Below are 16,466 nucleotides of genomic sequence, written 5' to 3' on the forward strand. Positions count from 1 at the left end.
TTTTGTCATTTTCATTGTTGTATCCATTACACCCTCTACTAGGGAAAACTTATCCCAGGATTAGTAACCAAACAAGGAATAAGGTGATACTAAATTTTTATCCCACGTGCGGCTTGATTCTTGTTCATGTGTTGAATACGTAAAAATTCTTTTTAATAACAGGTAAAGGTGAAATTTAGAACTCAGGATGCACATTTTTATTTATTTAATTACGTCTTTCAAGGCCCTGAAATTCCATTTCTGTTTTTCAAACGTATACATTTTATGAATTTCAACTACTACCGGAAAAAAGAAAAATCAAGTTACTATATATAGAAGACCTGCTCTTTCCAACGGTGGATGGTAGCAAATCTTATTCTTTCGAAGATAACTTACCAATATATTTATTTGTTCTATTAGTTTTTTCCTTTAAACATTGACCAAAATTATGGGGATAAATAGAAAATTTATTGATCAAACATTGAATGCCAACTGATTACGTGCAACCAACAAGGCTCTGACGATGAATGGATTTTGCGGACGGGAAAATTGAACTCTTAAAACTGCCGCTTCACAAGTTATTGGCACACTACTATGTCACACGATGGTATTTTTTTTCCAGGTAAAAGGGCCTTAACCATTATCGCCTATAATGGGAGGAATGTCTGTAAAATGAGATCTATATACACTTCATTTGGAGTCTCTTTCAGGAACACTCTATTAAATTGAAACTAGTGTGTTTCCTGAACCACAGCAGATACTCCTGACGCCTCCAATGTACAAGTGCAGGGCTACACAGAATTACATTTTTTACGGCAGCCTTTGACTGATAACCACCAACAACATCTTCGGCATTATTGGTACACAAGCAATTGAACCATAGTGGTCGAAGCATCATGTCACATATGAAACATAACCACAGAAGTGTAACTTGAAATAAAGATCAAGCCAAACAGTCCTTCCTTTAGAATAGCTGTCCGACCAAATGAGGGTAAAACAAATAGCAGCTCACAACATTTAAGCACAGATTTGCTCCAACAGTGCCTTAAAAAGTCACTACTCGCTGACTGTCAGTGTAAAGGACTCCTCCCCAATCACACGTCCCCAATCACACGTCTGACATACATGAGCAGTCGAAAGAAGACACTTCAAGCCCATTATCACTGAATCATTCTTCAACAATACAATAGATTACATTCTGGCAAGGTGAACTAATTTATAACCAAGGGGACAAGTCCCTTCACCATAGCCCCTCTGGGTAAAAATGTTAAAAGTTGGAAGTAGCCCCGAAGGTTATTACTAGGTCTATCTGCAGTAGATGATTCAAGTTAATCTTTTTTATAAAAGGAAAAAGTAAAAGTGTAGCCTATATTCGTCCTCTAGAACAAATTACAAATCTAAAAAAGCACTTCCAACCTAGTTGTCATGAATCGTGTTCTATTTCTTGCTGCTGTCTTCTACAGTTCTACCTTAACCACCATCCTTGAATAGTAGAGATAGGAGTATGCAAGAATGGAGTATATCGTTGAACCAGAGGATTTACACGCCTTCCAATATTATCCCACATGCTCTGATGGTAACTAGCAGTAGCAGGAGCATGATACATAAGCTTCAATAGCTGCACAAGAGTTGAATACATGTCAATGAGAATTGGGGATAGTAACTACCTGAGGTAATGTAATTTATTGACTGATATGATGGGACACATGTAACTTGCGTCAAGTTTAAACTCCCAAATATGAATGAACATATCTAATGCGTGGGCAGGTCGGATAATGGTTGGCAGCATATGGGTGTAACTGTAAATATTGTGCGCATAAGCAATACTAATGTTTTTCATATTATCTGTTATATATAACAAAATCTGAACTCGTCCACTCCAACAAGAATTGCTGTCATCACTAAGATGCAAAAAAGGTCGAAAAAGAAACAACAAAGAAGGTAAAATTCTAGAAATTTCGCACATTGCTTTCAGCAAAAGAGCTCACTCATCTAGAAATTCCAAGGAAAAAGAAGCTAAGTTACTAATGAAAATGACAGAATGACACATACCTGCCAGTACATGAAAGTTTGTAGTATGTTACGTTGCCACCTGCATTTTGAAGGATGTGGAAAGTTATATGCACAAAATGGAAAGAACAACGAGAATAACGAGTATAAGCACCAGTAAGCTCAGATACTGACGATATTAGGGAGACAACTAGAAGAAGTCCCAGCCCAATCTCAGCCTGTGAAGACAGTATGCTAAGAGTAGTTGTGTTTGACTCGACCCATACACAAGCCTCTTCCAAGTATTTCCTGCAGATATTGCCATATAAGTTTAGAAACAAGGAAAAAATTTCTAGCATCCCCTCCTCTCCACACACACACCCCACAAAAAATAATCAAGGGAAGGCACGAAGAGAAAAGGATATCAAATAGTACAATACTAAGAGATTTTACAATATGAATAAATATTTTGCCATGAAACCACAGATTTCCCTAGGATATTATTCAATTTCAAACATTTTTATAACCACTCATGTCAAGAGAAAGAACTCTTCTTTTCACGAAATTAAGGGAAGAGTTCTGCTACCTGTATAAAGAAGATGTGTTGAAGTTGCGTCGAAGAAACTTCGCAACATGTTCAAGTGCTTGACATAGAACGGGAATCAAAGCAACTGCTCAGCATTGACCAATAAACACATGTTATTGAACCAAGACACCAAAATTCTATAAAAGCTGCAAAGAACAAGAAGGACAAACAAAAATAGACCAAAGAGAAGCTCACATTTCAAGTGGAGATGTGAAGTGACAAAAGTAATGCAGTAAATGAAGTAGAGAAAATCTTTTGTCACAATAACTGACTGAAGCCAAACTTGCACTGCCTGCAAATTCCAAAGCCCTAGGCTTCTGCAAAAAGGTGATTAGAGTATCAAAGTCACCTCATAGACCCAAATGATACGAACTAGCCTCAAACAAAGTAAGAGAGAGGAAAAAAAAGAATCTGCATTCAGAATTTACCCCATATAATGCGTATAATGAATACAGGGAAGACCACGCAGTTCCTGCAAAGGCCAGTGAATATGCTCTATTTGACAGATTTGTAGGTATAAGTGGAAAGATTGCAAGAACTGCTACAACAAGGACCTGCACATAAGAGTACCAAAAAACCAACTGTAAGTTACTGAAGGTTATAAGAAGTCACAATGAAAGGCAATAGTCCCACAAGGAATTATTCCATTAAAAAAAAAATTATTCCATAATGCATCTCTGTTCATAGAGACACATCACTGCTAGCAAAAGTTGGCATGTGGTAAAGCAGAGCCCTATCAGATTCCATCACTGTAAAGGAGATAAGGTCCTATCTATGAAAGTATATATACACTTAATGACCTTTTTGTGCCAATAAAGAGTTAACCATTACCAAATAGAGAAGTTCAAACATTTTTAATTCGTTGGGAGAAGGACGAAGCCAATTAAAATTTTCTCGCACAGAAATCATGGTGCAAAAGTTAAAAGAAAATATTTCAAAACTCAAATCACTAAGATGAAAATATGGTACCCAAGCATTCACTGAAAATTGTATAGTTTGTCGGTTCCATCGCAGTGATGTTGCACTTGAAGTTTGAGTTGTGGATGTCCCAGAAGTTCTACTAGCTGCCCCTGAAATAAGTTTCATTTGGATGTAATACAAATTTACATTTGAAATGAAGATGTCTAAAAGGAAGAGGGGCTTTTTTTATTCATTCAGAATTCAGAAAGAAATTCACACCAGAGTTACGTTGTCTTAGCTGGTTGTTAGAAGTTGATGACGATGACGACGCTGATGAAGAAGATTGTGGGGCTACTGATTTTGCTGGTTGGGACGAACTGCTGGTAGTCATTGGTTCAACGACAAGACCAGGATCCTGGACAGATAGATACACAATCAACAATGCGAACCACAGAAGAGATCTCCCAAGATAATAAAAATTATAATCACCCCGTGATTATTTAGATCATCTGAAATTCTACTCAGTTACAGAAAACTTAATATTGGAATTCACATTTCATGTTACGGCATGTTAATTATGTCTCAGTGTACAGTCCATAATACTACATTCTACAAGCACAGGACTGCTACAACACTAAATAACAGAAAACCACCTTCTAGTCATATCCATCCCCCCATTGAAAATGGAGGATGAGGATTTTATAACCTCTGATACAACAAAACATTATCCCACAATGATATAAACAATAGGAACTTATACAGTTATTCAAAATAAACATATCATAGAAGCTAAGGAATAGGATGACAAAGTGCAGAAGCAGAAAGTAGGAGGAACGGTCAAATAAAGCAAACATGAAATTCTCTATCCAATTTCATCAAGTCCAAATTTGTCCAACACAGCAATTATCATCAATGCAAACATAATAACAAGCTAAGGAATAGGATGACAAAGTGACCTGCATGAATTTTAAGAGATAAAGTGACCAGTATAAGGACAAGGCCTACGAAAACCTCAAACTTAACACCCAACTCCACAAGGGCAAAAAGGATAATTTACTGAATTTATATCAGCTCAGACTATAAAAGCCCCAAACACTGAATAAGGGCAATGAAGACACCAAGAAGAACTGATATTATGATCAAGCCAAAGAGCAGTTGTGCGCATACGCAAACTCATAACCTAATGGATTCCTTTCATTGGACATAAAATTTAGGAAAGATATAGAACAAAGAGCCACATAATTAGAACAACACAAACAATTACAATCTAAATTCAGTAATAATGCTGATCCATTATACTGCTTCCTCTAAAACTCGAGTTCCAATAAGCTCGGCACCCTGCATCGAGATTACCCCGGAAATTAAGCCTTCCGAATTAACAGAGGGATACTAGATCCATTATACTGCTTCCTCCATTCACTTGTACTCATTTTCAAATCATTTTCCAAGTCTACTGAGACAATGCACCAATTAATATGGTCATTATAGTAAAAATATATACTGGCGTGCAAAGTCAAAAGTGAACAAGTAAAAGTGAACGGAGGGAGTATGCGAAAGCCAAGGATCCCGGAGTAGTTAGGGGGAATAAATAACAGATATACACATGAAACGCAAATTCAATCAACTAAGCAGCAAACGTCAAAACTAATTGGAGTCGTCTAAGTAAATCATCTTATATCTATTCGGGATATTACATATACAGGAAATGCATGATGAGTCAATTATAAGATAGAGAGAATTACGGACAATGTAGAACTTGCGTTTGAAGTGGTCGACAACATCGGAGCGAGAGCCCATATGGGGAGGAATGAGAATGTTGGACCAGTAATCGGCCCATTTTGGATCATTCTCATACTCATATGCCGCAGCCGCTATTCTCTTCAATTTCTGTGGATCTTCTCCCATCTCTCCCTCTCTGCTACTTGCTGTGAAAATTAGTGGACTCCTCGTTGTATACGAATGTTTCACACTCGGCTAGTCACAGACTTCTTTAACGGGGAAAGGGTCAAATTTGCCTTGAAAAAGATCAAATTTACCCTCCGTTAAAAAGTATCCGTTTAAAAATACCCTGACGTTATCTATATGGTTCAAATATACCCCTCCTCCGTTAAGTATGTCCTAAGTGGACATCCAATCTCACGTGTCATTGATATTTTGATGATATAGGCGCCACATGGCATGCCACCTCAGTGGCCCAACCCATTTTACTGCTCACCTCCACTTTTTCTTCTACCGCTAATATTTTCTTCCCCTCCATCACCATTGCCATTACTCCTCACGTGAAGAGCCTAATGCAAGTACTTAATCCACAATCCGAAGAATTGGACTCCAAATACCTTTTAAATAATGCTTGTTATCATTTGGGACTTCCATTTTTCCTCTCCCAAGGTTGTGGGCTAACTGCTGAATACAAAAACTTGCTACAAGGCTGCAATGCAATGTAATGTAATGTCCACACTAACACGAGTTTAAAAGGAAAAAAAAAATCCAGCTCTTATGTTGTCGTAGTCATAGCATGAACTTCTATAGTTTTAGACTGTTGCCTAATTCTTTTGTTTTCTCGTCTTCTTGTAACATTTCAACAACTTGAAAAATATCAAAGATTTTTATGGCATTTGTTCAAAAATTCCAAAATCAAAGTTTGCAGAAAGAAGTATTTGAGTTTGCAAACTATATTTGAGTCCAATTCTTCAGATTGTGGATTAAGTACTTGCATTAGGCCCTTCACGTGAGGGGTAATTTCAGCGTTAATGGTGGCAATGGTGGTGGAGGGGAAGAAAATGTAAGTGGTGAAAGAAGAAGTGGAGGTGAGGAGTAAACTGAGGTGGCATGTCATGTGTCATCTACCTCATCAAAATATCAATCACATGTCAGATTGAATGTCCACCTAGGACATACTTAACGAAAGAGGGATATATTTGAACCATACAGGTAACGTCGGGGTATTTTTGAACCGATACTTTAACGGACAGTAAATTTGATCCTTTTCGCATAGTAGAGAGGCAAATTTGACCATTTCCCCGTTCTTTAACTATTACAACTATTTTAACGGACAATACTAGGGAATGACGTCTTTTTCTTTATTTCTTTTTTTTTTTTTAACAAAAAAAAATTGGAATATTCTTTCTTGAAAACGCCGTGTTCTTTTCCATCGTGGACCTTCTGTAAGGCGGGTTAATGAAGGGCTAATTACGGATGTTTAAGAGAAAGATAGAAAAATAGTTTAGATAAATACTTTAATAATGTGTTTTCTTTATAGAAGTACAAAAATCTTATAACGATAAATAATCATGACTTACTAAGATACATATATCAAATCAACAAGTGCATAACGTGTGCTTTTTATATAAAATTTATGACTCGCAAAAAAGACATAAGATCTATGACTTAATTATAATTAATTAATACTATATTTTTACCTTAACTAAAATTATTAATTATTATAAATTAAAATCGTTTAATGCTTGACACCGATCGTAATGGTAAATGGCTCGTCTCGCCGTAACCTTCTCTCGAATTCTCAAAAAAACTTTTAGGAGAGAGCACTCATCTTGGGGTGGGCATACTACTTAGATGTTTTCAGCAGTTATCCGGTCCGCACTTAGTTACCCAGCATTTACCATGGGCATGATAACTGGTACATCAGAGGTACATCCTTCCAAGAGCTCGGATCGAATCGTTATTGTGTCCTTATGAACTAAGTGTTGTACACTTCTTACTTGGCATAGTTTGTTTTTTAATTACATAAAGCGTAGGGGAAGGAGAAATGGGGAAGGAAATTACAACGTGAGAATTCGAACCCTCACCAACAAGGTGAAAGTTCAAGTAGCCAACCAACTGAGCTACTAGGTCCCAACTAGTTGGCATATCTTGTTACATGGGTCGTGAGTGGGAGCCTAATTTTTGTCTGGGTATGTGACCTTGGATTGCTGTTGCATATTCAGCTCTTATTGCAGCTGCTACCGCAGTTTTCTTGATCTACCCAATCGGTCAAGGAAGTTTTCCTGATGGTATGCCTCTAATATTAATATGTTGGAACCCCTTTTAATATCAAAAATATTATAACAATGCAATTTTTTATAAAGGGCGGCATATATATAGTCTGAAAAAGTTTTTCCTTATTTCTACTATATTAGAAGAGTGGGTTGGATCTTCGTCCACCCACTCTTTTAATATAGTTAAATTTTTTAAAAAAAAAATTAAGGTGGGCCCATTCTTCTACAATAGTAGAAATAAAAAAAAAGTGGGGTCTACGTAAAGAAGTACGAGACAATTGCAAAAAAAAAGAACATTTAAATAATGATAATAAGTTCAGAAAATGGTAAATGTACGCTTAGAGAGAACTTGAAGAAGAGAAATTCATAAAAAAGAAATAACGATTTAAATTAAACACAAAAACCGCTAAAGAAGTCATAAAACCAAAAAGATTTAAAATTTATACCTTTGGGTATAAGTTTAGACACATACATCTCACACAAATAATGAGAAATAACATCAAGAAGACGAAATATAAACGATCAAGAAACGTATATACATATTTTCTTAAAATGGTGAAGTTGGTCTATACTTAAAAATTTAAGACTACAGCAGATGCTAACACATGAAAGCGCTTTTCAGTGTGATCGCATGAAACTCGGTAGGAGAAGGTGTATTTCAAATCTTTCAATTGGAGAACCAAACCAGGAAAGTCATATATGGGAGAAGCGGACTAAGTAAAATAATTTATTGATATTTTCAATTAAATGAATTATAATACTTTCTATAATAAAAATTCCATAATTATATTATTAAAAGGTACTCTCTCTGTCCTAATTTATGTGACATAGTTTGACTATGCACGAAGTTTAAAAAAGAAAGGAAAGATCTTTGAAACTTGTGGTTTAAAACAAATCATATATATTTGTGTGGATTTAAATCATTTCATTAAAAGTAAAAGGGAAAGTTTCAAGTTAAATGATTTCTAAACATAAAAATATATCATTCTTTTTAAGATAGACTAAAAAAAAAGTGTGATACTATTTTTTGTGTTGGACCCGTGCTAGCATGGGCTTTCATCATCTAGTACTATTATAAAGTGGTGCTATAATATTTCGACCATAATTCTAAAATGTTTTAAGCTACGATACTATATAACATTTTTTTTTTACAGAAAACTTTTTTTTTACGGACAATGTAACTTAATCGATTATAACATGTCATTTGTAATAATATTCACTTTACGCTTGCTCTTCAAGAGTTTATTGTTATTAGCTTTGTGGTAATTTCAAATTTTCTTATAATCAATTACATGGGCGGAGCTAGTAAGGAGCATTAGGTTCAATTAAATCTTCTTTATCGAAAAATTATTCTAAACAAAATAAAATCTAAATTCCTGACCCGTCACATCCATGTCCCACAAAGTTCTACTGTCAATAGGGGTGTCAAATGGGCGGGTTAGACTGAAATTAACCAATAAAACTGGGCTGAGGTAATAAATGGGTTGGGCTAACATTGGCCCAAAAGTTATTTAGGCTGAATTGGATTGGGCTGAAATGAACTAAAAATGGGCTGGGTCATGACCTGCTCAACTTGACCCAGTTTTTCTGAAGGGTCTATTTTCTAAAAAAAAAATTTTTTGGAAAATATTTTCTAGAAATACATTTTTCGCGAAAATTTTTTTTCTGAAAATTATTTTTACGGATTTTTCGTGGAAAATATTTTTTAAGAAAATAATTTTTTTGGTAAATATTTTTCGAGAAAAACATTTTTCGTGAAAAATATTTCCCTTCATATTGAACACACCACAAACTTATAAGATACATGATACAAGAAAAGTGTATATATTAAACAAATACACTAAATCTCAAGCAATAAACCCAAATTTAAGTAAACCATAAAAATGGGCTAGAATTGGGCTAGTATTGGGCTAAGTTAGAGATCACTTTAAAATGAGTTATGTTGGGTTGAGCTGAAATCAGCCCAATATAAAATTATCTTGAGCCCAACCCATAAAAGTTTGGGCGAGTTGGGCGGGTCATCATCTTTTGGGCCAAATTTGACACCCCTAACTGTCAATATCCCAAAATCTAGCTACCGTGATTGCTGAACGTTTGTTTTATTAGTAGAAATTGTTTGCAACAAATTATCTCAAGATAAAGAAAATAAACTGCAATCACAAAATAAATGTAACACCTCGTAGCTTCGAGTGAAAGTTCGACTCATAAGATGACAATATAATGGAACCAATATGAGGGTTATAGGAAGTGTCTTGAAAACTAATTAAGTCATAAGAAATGTCTTTGGGCAAAGCAAAGTTGAAAACCACTCTACAGGGCATGTTTGCCAATGAGTTTGTGGAAGGTCTTACTTCCTATGATCATAACCCCTTTAAATATTTAGAATTTGGGAAACCTTCCTTGATGAAAGTTGTAGATCTTTGAAATAGCTTTCCAACGATAGGTCGCCCAGCCCAAACGGAGCTACGTACAAAAAGTTATGCCCATTTTACTGAAGCCTGTCTTCGCTGGGAAATGGGTGACTTCGACGGGAAGATCGACGTTTCGTCGATCTGATCGACGTTTCGTCGATCTGATCGACGGTTCGTCCTTTGAACCGTCGATTGCGCATTGTTCACTGGAAATTGGATCAATTCGACGGAGCAGATCGACGTTTCGTCGATCTGATCGACGGTTCGTCCTTTGAACCGTCGATTGTGCATTGTTCACTGGAAATTGGATCAATTCGACGGAGCAGATCGACGTTTCGTCGATCTTATCGATGGTTCGTCCTTTGAACCGTCGAATGTGCATTGTTCACTGGAAATTTGGCCAATTCAACGGAGGAGATCGACGTTTCGTCGATCTGATCAACGAAACGTCGAATGAGCCGTCGATTGGAAGTACGTTTTCGGCTGATCTAACTTCGGGAGGCCATAACCCTATTATAAGTTGGGAATTTGGAAAAATGTATAACATGAAAGTTGTAGATAATTGAAATAGCTTTCCAACGGTATATTATGGGCCTCGAGGAGACATCTGGTTAGGGAGATATGAACGTTTTAAGACAGAAAGGTCATGCTGGATAGTGGACTTGGTCCAACCCGAACTCAAGTTGGGTCAGACCCATTTCCACTTAATATTTAAGGGAAATGTCCAACCCTAGCAGCCTCCTTCCCTCATATTTTCAGATTTTAGAGAGAGAGAAAGGATAGTTAGAGAGAGAAAGGAGAGGATCCAACAAGTTGAAGGCCTCAAATCCCAAGGCTCGTGAAGGATAAAGTGTAGTACAAGTTCTTGCCGTCGTTCTAAGCTACAAATCAAACTTTGGAAGTTGATTTCGTGGTGGATTCTCACAAAAGGTAATATTCCTACTCTCAAATCATTTATAGTTGAGAATTGATGAATTCTTGGGAGAATAACAAATGGGTTTGATAAAGGAAATTATATGAATTATGCTAGAGTTTTGGATTGTTGATTTGGGATTGTTGTATTCATGTGGGTGATGAAGAATGACGTTATTACACCTAATTGAGATTGTAGAATCACCTAGAAGTAATAGAATGGGAATTGGGTGAAGAAACACCATTAATGGAGATTGTGAAGCTTTATGCCCACTAAGTGTTTGATAAAATGCTTAGATGACCAAATCATGAATATTATTGCTAATATAGAATCCCTTTGACTTGTATTGCTATAGATCAAAGTTGAAAGGGGTGACGAACATTGTATTACGCTCAAAGGCTGGAATTAAGGTATGTGAGGCTAACTATCTACGTTAGGGAATGTTCATAATTCTCCCTACGCCTCATTCTTCATACTTGTTAGCAATTTGACTCAGAATATAGTTTAGCCCTAGTTTCATGATATGATATAGAACTGTTATCTTCAAAGGTTGCAGTTACAAAATTGGTTCATGGTTGTCACTTTGAACATCATGAACTCAACACGTAATCTTTGTAGACTTATGCATTATTATCACATGAGTCTCAGTCAGTGTATAGCCAGTTATTTACAAGAGTCCCATAATCAGAAACAGTTATCATGCTATCAGATATAGCCAGTCTCAGTTTTGTGAATTGTTAATGTTGAACACCTGTATCTGTACTTTTGGGCCCTAGGCCACAGTTTATGCATGCGTATTGCTTGGGCCAGAGGCCACAGTTTTTGTGCACATTATTTGGGCCCGAGGCCACAGTTATAATTACAGTTTTACAGGTGATTTTTCATCCAGAACAAGGAGTACTTCAGCTTCTTACTTTCCTGTTTAGTTCAGTTTCAGTTTCAGTTCCAGTATTTTATTGCTTCAGTTGCTTTACATACCAGTACAATTCAAATGTACTGATGTCCCTTTTTATTGCTTGGGGACCTGCATCTCGCGATGCAGGTAACGATACACAGGTTGACGACTCAGCTAATTAGGAGTGCACATATCAGCTATTGGTGAGCCCCACATTCATTCGGGGCGTTGTCAGCTATCCAGTTATTTCAGTTTATAGACAGCTCTATTATTCAGTACTCTTAGAGGCTTCATAGACACAGTTCAGACAGTCAGATATTTATTATGTTAGCCTTGTTGGCAGTCGTTCAGTTGTTTGGTTTAGCCATGTTGGCTAATTTCATATATGTTCAGATTGCTTAAGTATTTCCGCATTATGATATTTCAGTGAGACTTTCAGTTGATCAGCATGTGTTAGTTTTATTCTATAAATTAGTTATGTTTTGGTATCACATGTTGATTCAGCAGCCAGTTGGTTCGCTCGGTCACATGCAGTCAGGCACCGGGTGCCGTGTTACGTCCAGGCCCAGGTTCGGGGCGTGACAATAAATAAAAGAGTAATTTCATTTATCAAGACTGTGAGTACAAATCTGTTCATCCCTTGATTCTTCTCTCCTATTTTTTCTCCGATGATTTGGATATGTGTGGACTTTCTTGGGATGTATATTGTGGATCTTTTTGAAGTATTTGGTTGTCAAGAAATATCCGACCACATATTAACCTCTTTCTGAATACCCATGAGTTTATGAGATATTTGACATGCCTTTTCAAGAGAATATGTGTCCTCTTTTATAAGAATGATCTAGGGTTTTGGGTAGAATAGCCTTCAAGAAACCCTAACCGACTTTAGAGTTTGAAGATGGATTGAACTCATCTTGTAGAGTACTATTCCAAATTAGGTAAAATTTCACTTTCTACAATAATATTTTGCGGGCAACTACCATACAAATATATTACTTTTAAATAAATTCAGTTTGACAACGAAGTGTCCACGATAAGAGGATATCAAGTTTCTTATATACTCCGTATTCACTATGGATTGACTTTGAATCCTTTGGAACAAATAGGTACATGCTTTTTATATCTTCAAGATATTTTAATCAAAGTAAAATCATTTGATAGGTAATAGTATTGGTTTTTTAACCAACACAGAGCAAAAGAAACTGCATAACAATTTTCTAATCACTGTTTGCAAGAGAGGCGTTGTGACGATCGGAATAGTAATCTACTGAGCTTTGACTTAGTAATTCTGGGAGGAATTTCATCATTATCCACTGCTAGTGTAAGAGGGCTTTGATCCCCAGACAATTGGCCATGCATATTCAAGCCATTTTCAAGTTGTATGGCCTCTTCCAATGTTCCAACTATTTTTCCAAAGCAAATATATCTTCCACATGCTCCATAGTCCATATCTTCATAAGCGTAAATATGTGCTTCTGCCACCTTACTAACATCTTCAGCTGCTAGAATTCCTTGTCGTAGCATGAAATCGCCACCTACAATTAACATTCTTCGAGTTATTATACGAATCGATCAATCAACTACGTCCTCAATCAATAATTAAACTGAGTTCTCAATCATAATTAGTTCGGGATTGGAGTCGAATATGTTATACACGTACTAAAATATTACCTTTGAGGTATGGGAGAGAAGTTTCAAGGTGAGCATTTGGGAAAGTTGGTGCCATGAGAAGTCCAGGACATAAACTAACAAGTTTCACCTTCATCTCCCTTGCTTTCCTCCAAGCATCCGTTTCTGCCCTGGTCTTGGCCAATGCTAGCCAAAGCTGATTTTCCATGAAAATATTTTAATAATCGATAGGCAAATCCAGAATCAAGAGTTAGTGAGTGTAAATGATCTTATAATATGGGTACGGTTTAATTTGAGTCATATTCCCTCTGCTTTTTGACGAAAATGAAGAATGAAAGCTAACAAGTACCTTGTTTTCTCTGCAGAATGCCTCATCACTCCAAGAACTCTCATCTATGAGGTTTGGCAGGTCATTGCCTTTCCAGATGCATGCAAGTAGAGAGGAGGTGAAAATGCATCTTTTAACATATGCTGCTCTGCCACAAGCTTCTATAACATTCTTTGCTGCTTCAGCTTCAAGAAATGCCATTCGTTCCTGAATCATATCAGCTTGTCAACATATCTCTGAGATTTACATAGGTTAAATTTTGTATAGTACAACTTTAAAAAAAATAAAAAAAAACATTATTCAAAACAGAGCTGCACTTGGAGGAATTTAAAGAAATTTCTGGTCTTCTTTTAATATATTTTTCAGTAACCTGATGTGTATAAAGGAGGTTGAACAAGAGTTGCTGCTTCATTTATTCTGATTCTAACCAGGACTCAAAAATTAAAGAAGATAACTACCTTAGAGTTGAGAAAGATCAAATCCTAAAGGTTGTGGACAATACCATTGCAGGTTAGTTTCTTTTTCCCTTCTCTCATGATTGGCAACTACCAAATAAAGTGATGGAAGTAGCATTTAATGAGTAGCTCAAGTTCTATGTAGTGACTAATGAAAAATATACTTACATGATCAGATTAATTAATTTAAGGTAACCTTTTTGTAATACTGTTGAAGTGTTGATTGACAAACTTAAAAATGATTTTCATCTAATATAATAACCATATGTTATCTAATATCACAGATTAAACTATATTGATAGTGTCATAAATCTGTATGTGACTAAAATTCAACAGAAAGAATATGACTAACCGTGTATCCAGAGATCCCTCGCGGATCAATGAAAGATGATGTATGGAAAACAACATGGCAACCTCTAAAAGCATTGCAGAGGCTCTCTAAATCTCCCATTCTTGCCACCACAACACTTTCTAGTTGCTTCATTTCTTCCCTCATTAGCTCCTTCATGTCCTCAAAATTAGCTGCTCAAACCAGGAGTAACTTGCAACTTAATTTTAGCAACAACAAGCAAAGACAAAAGAAGGGGAAACTTCAAATTCTGTCATTTACCCAAGAAGGAACTGCACAAGTACACAATAATTAACGAAAAGGTTTGCTAATACCTTCATGTTGAATAATAACTCGAACAAGGTAACCACATGCCAAAAGCTTCTTGATCAAGTGAGAACCAAAATAGGAGTTTCCACCGGTAACACAAACAATTTTCCTATCTCTTGCATTCAAACTGCAACTAAAACCACTAGCAAAAAACATTCCATGATCATTCCTCTGCTTTGGGAGCTCCAATGCTGAGGACATTGCAACCTCCATAGTTCTCTGCAGCACAGAATCTGAAGTTTTTTCTGTTCAGATTAAAATGACAAATCTTTAAAAGAAACTAATGTAAGTCAAAACTCTTTAATGGACGTACCGAAAGATATGATATTAGTTAAGTAGTAGATAAAAACGGCAAAGAATAAAAGAAATATGGGATGATGTGATTGTAAGGAAGTACTAGTTGCAGGAGTGTTTGGCTCTAAATGTCAACTAGAGTGTTAGGTAGTGTTTGTGGGTATGAGTGCACCTCAATTTCTGCAGTTAGGTGCTATCAGTCAAGCACTATATATAGGCATTAGGCCACAAGGTAAAATTTTAGATTAGAAAAAGATATGTATATTTAATTATAGGCTAAAGTTTAGCAGGAGGACAAGCAAATATGCTGACAGGCTAATTATCACCCTTGTGCCTGGTGTGTCAAATAATCTATACTATATTAAAAGTATGAAGGATCTTATAAATATTGATTGGACTTTTTGTCCTTCATTAAAAGATTTTAGAATAGATAAAATAGTCATTTACTATTTTTTTTTAAATAAATAAGTATAATTTTATACAAAAAAATATATAGGAAATATCATTCAAGTAATTAATAACAAGAGTATTTTACCTTAATTAGATAGGTACTAGAACTCAAATGTGGTAGTAGTTTAAAGAATATCAACTTTTCAAATCCAGGATGCCTTATTAATCTTTGGAAAACCTTTTTCTACAACAACCAAAACGTGCTCCTCTTAATAAAGGATTCTTTATTATTATTTTTTGTTTAGGATTTTTTTACTTCCGTTTATTGCTTTTCTTTGTTTAGGTTTAGACTCAACTTAGTTTTTCCAAAGCCTTCTTTTCTTCAACGAGTATTATAGATATTTTATTTTCACTTGAAGTTCCGTATCATGTGTTATATATCCACGTTGGTTTCAAGATTTTCCTTGTTTTTTAACCTTGACTTTATAGTTTAATGATTATAATTTTTGTTACTTATTTTAATTCTTATTTTCCTTTCGGTTGAAGTTGAGGGAATATTGCCTATGATTGTTTTTTACTTCCGCCAAGTTACTATATATTTTCCTTGCATGTATCTTTTACTTTTTGTATCTGCCATAATATTGTACTATATGCGTGTAATTTCCTTTTTATCATACTTCATGTGTTTGAATCGCTGCAACTAGATTTTTAATTTTTGTCTTAATTGCTAATTCCTCAGTTTATTAAAGTAGATAGAATAATTTTATTTTTCTTTCATGGAAATTTTATTTGGATCACCACTATGAAACTTAATATTTCTAATCTATTCTTCATATATGTTTTTGCGGAATTGATAGGTCAGAAACTATCGTGGATAGCAGGAGGAATTATAGTGTAGTAAGTATTTTTAACCGGTCTAATCTTTCATGTATCTTTTACTTTCTATATCTGCCACAATGTTGTACTATATATTTGCGACAATCGATAGGAGATTTTATGTTACTTTGGTGTTGAAGCCTATATTTATGGTCTATCACTGAGTCA

General features: G+C 35.6%; 1 protein-coding gene, 1 long non-coding RNA gene and 1 pseudogene across 2 annotated transcripts; 1 reads left to right on the top strand and 2 right to left on the bottom strand.

Annotated features, from left to right (window-relative positions):
- Window positions 1–1,077: 1,077 nt before the first annotated feature.
- On the bottom strand, window positions 1,078–6,098 carry LOC132622584 (uncharacterized; annotated as a pseudogene).
- Window positions 6,099–10,621: 4,523 nt separating this feature from the next.
- LOC132623503 (uncharacterized) lies at window positions 10,622–12,109 on the top strand. The gene is made up of 3 exons (XR_009576258.1): window positions 10,622–10,790; window positions 11,129–11,183; window positions 11,816–12,109. It is a non-coding gene; the product is annotated as an uncharacterized LOC132623503 (long non-coding RNA).
- A 586-nt stretch (window positions 12,110–12,695) lies between these two features.
- LOC132622227 (cinnamoyl-CoA reductase-like SNL6) lies at window positions 12,696–15,188 on the bottom strand. The gene is made up of 5 exons (XM_060336791.1): window positions 14,744–15,188; window positions 14,433–14,602; window positions 13,647–13,832; window positions 13,340–13,493; window positions 12,696–13,203 (listed from the first exon to the last, which is right to left on the bottom strand). Exons 1-5 carry the CDS (start codon window positions 14,949–14,951, stop codon window positions 12,890–12,892), a joined length of 1,032 nt encoding a protein of 343 aa, XP_060192774.1. The 5' UTR covers window positions 14,952–15,188; the 3' UTR covers window positions 12,696–12,889.
- Window positions 15,189–16,466: the final 1,278 nt, after the last annotated feature.

The sequence above is a fragment of the Lycium barbarum genome, chromosome 12 (genome assembly GCF_019175385.1).
Source record: "Lycium barbarum isolate Lr01 chromosome 12, ASM1917538v2, whole genome shotgun sequence".
Classification (NCBI taxonomy): Eukaryota; Viridiplantae; Streptophyta; class Magnoliopsida; order Solanales; family Solanaceae; genus Lycium; species Lycium barbarum.

What these genes read in the sequence shown, in the direction of transcription:
- LOC132622227 (XM_060336791.1), bottom strand. Translation starts at nt 14,951, where the DNA reads ATGGAGGTTGCAATGTCCTCAGCATTGGAGCTCCCAAAGCAGAGGAAT. An exon ending in GAGGGATCTCTGGATACACG is followed by an intron (nt 13,833 to 14,432) that starts GTTAGTCATATT and finishes GATATGATTCAG; the next exon opens with GAACGAATGGCATTTCTTGA. An exon ending in CATTCTGCAGAGAAAACAAG is followed by an intron (nt 13,494 to 13,646) that starts GTACTTGTTAGC and finishes ATGGAAAATCAG; the next exon opens with CTTTGGCTAGCATTGGCCAA.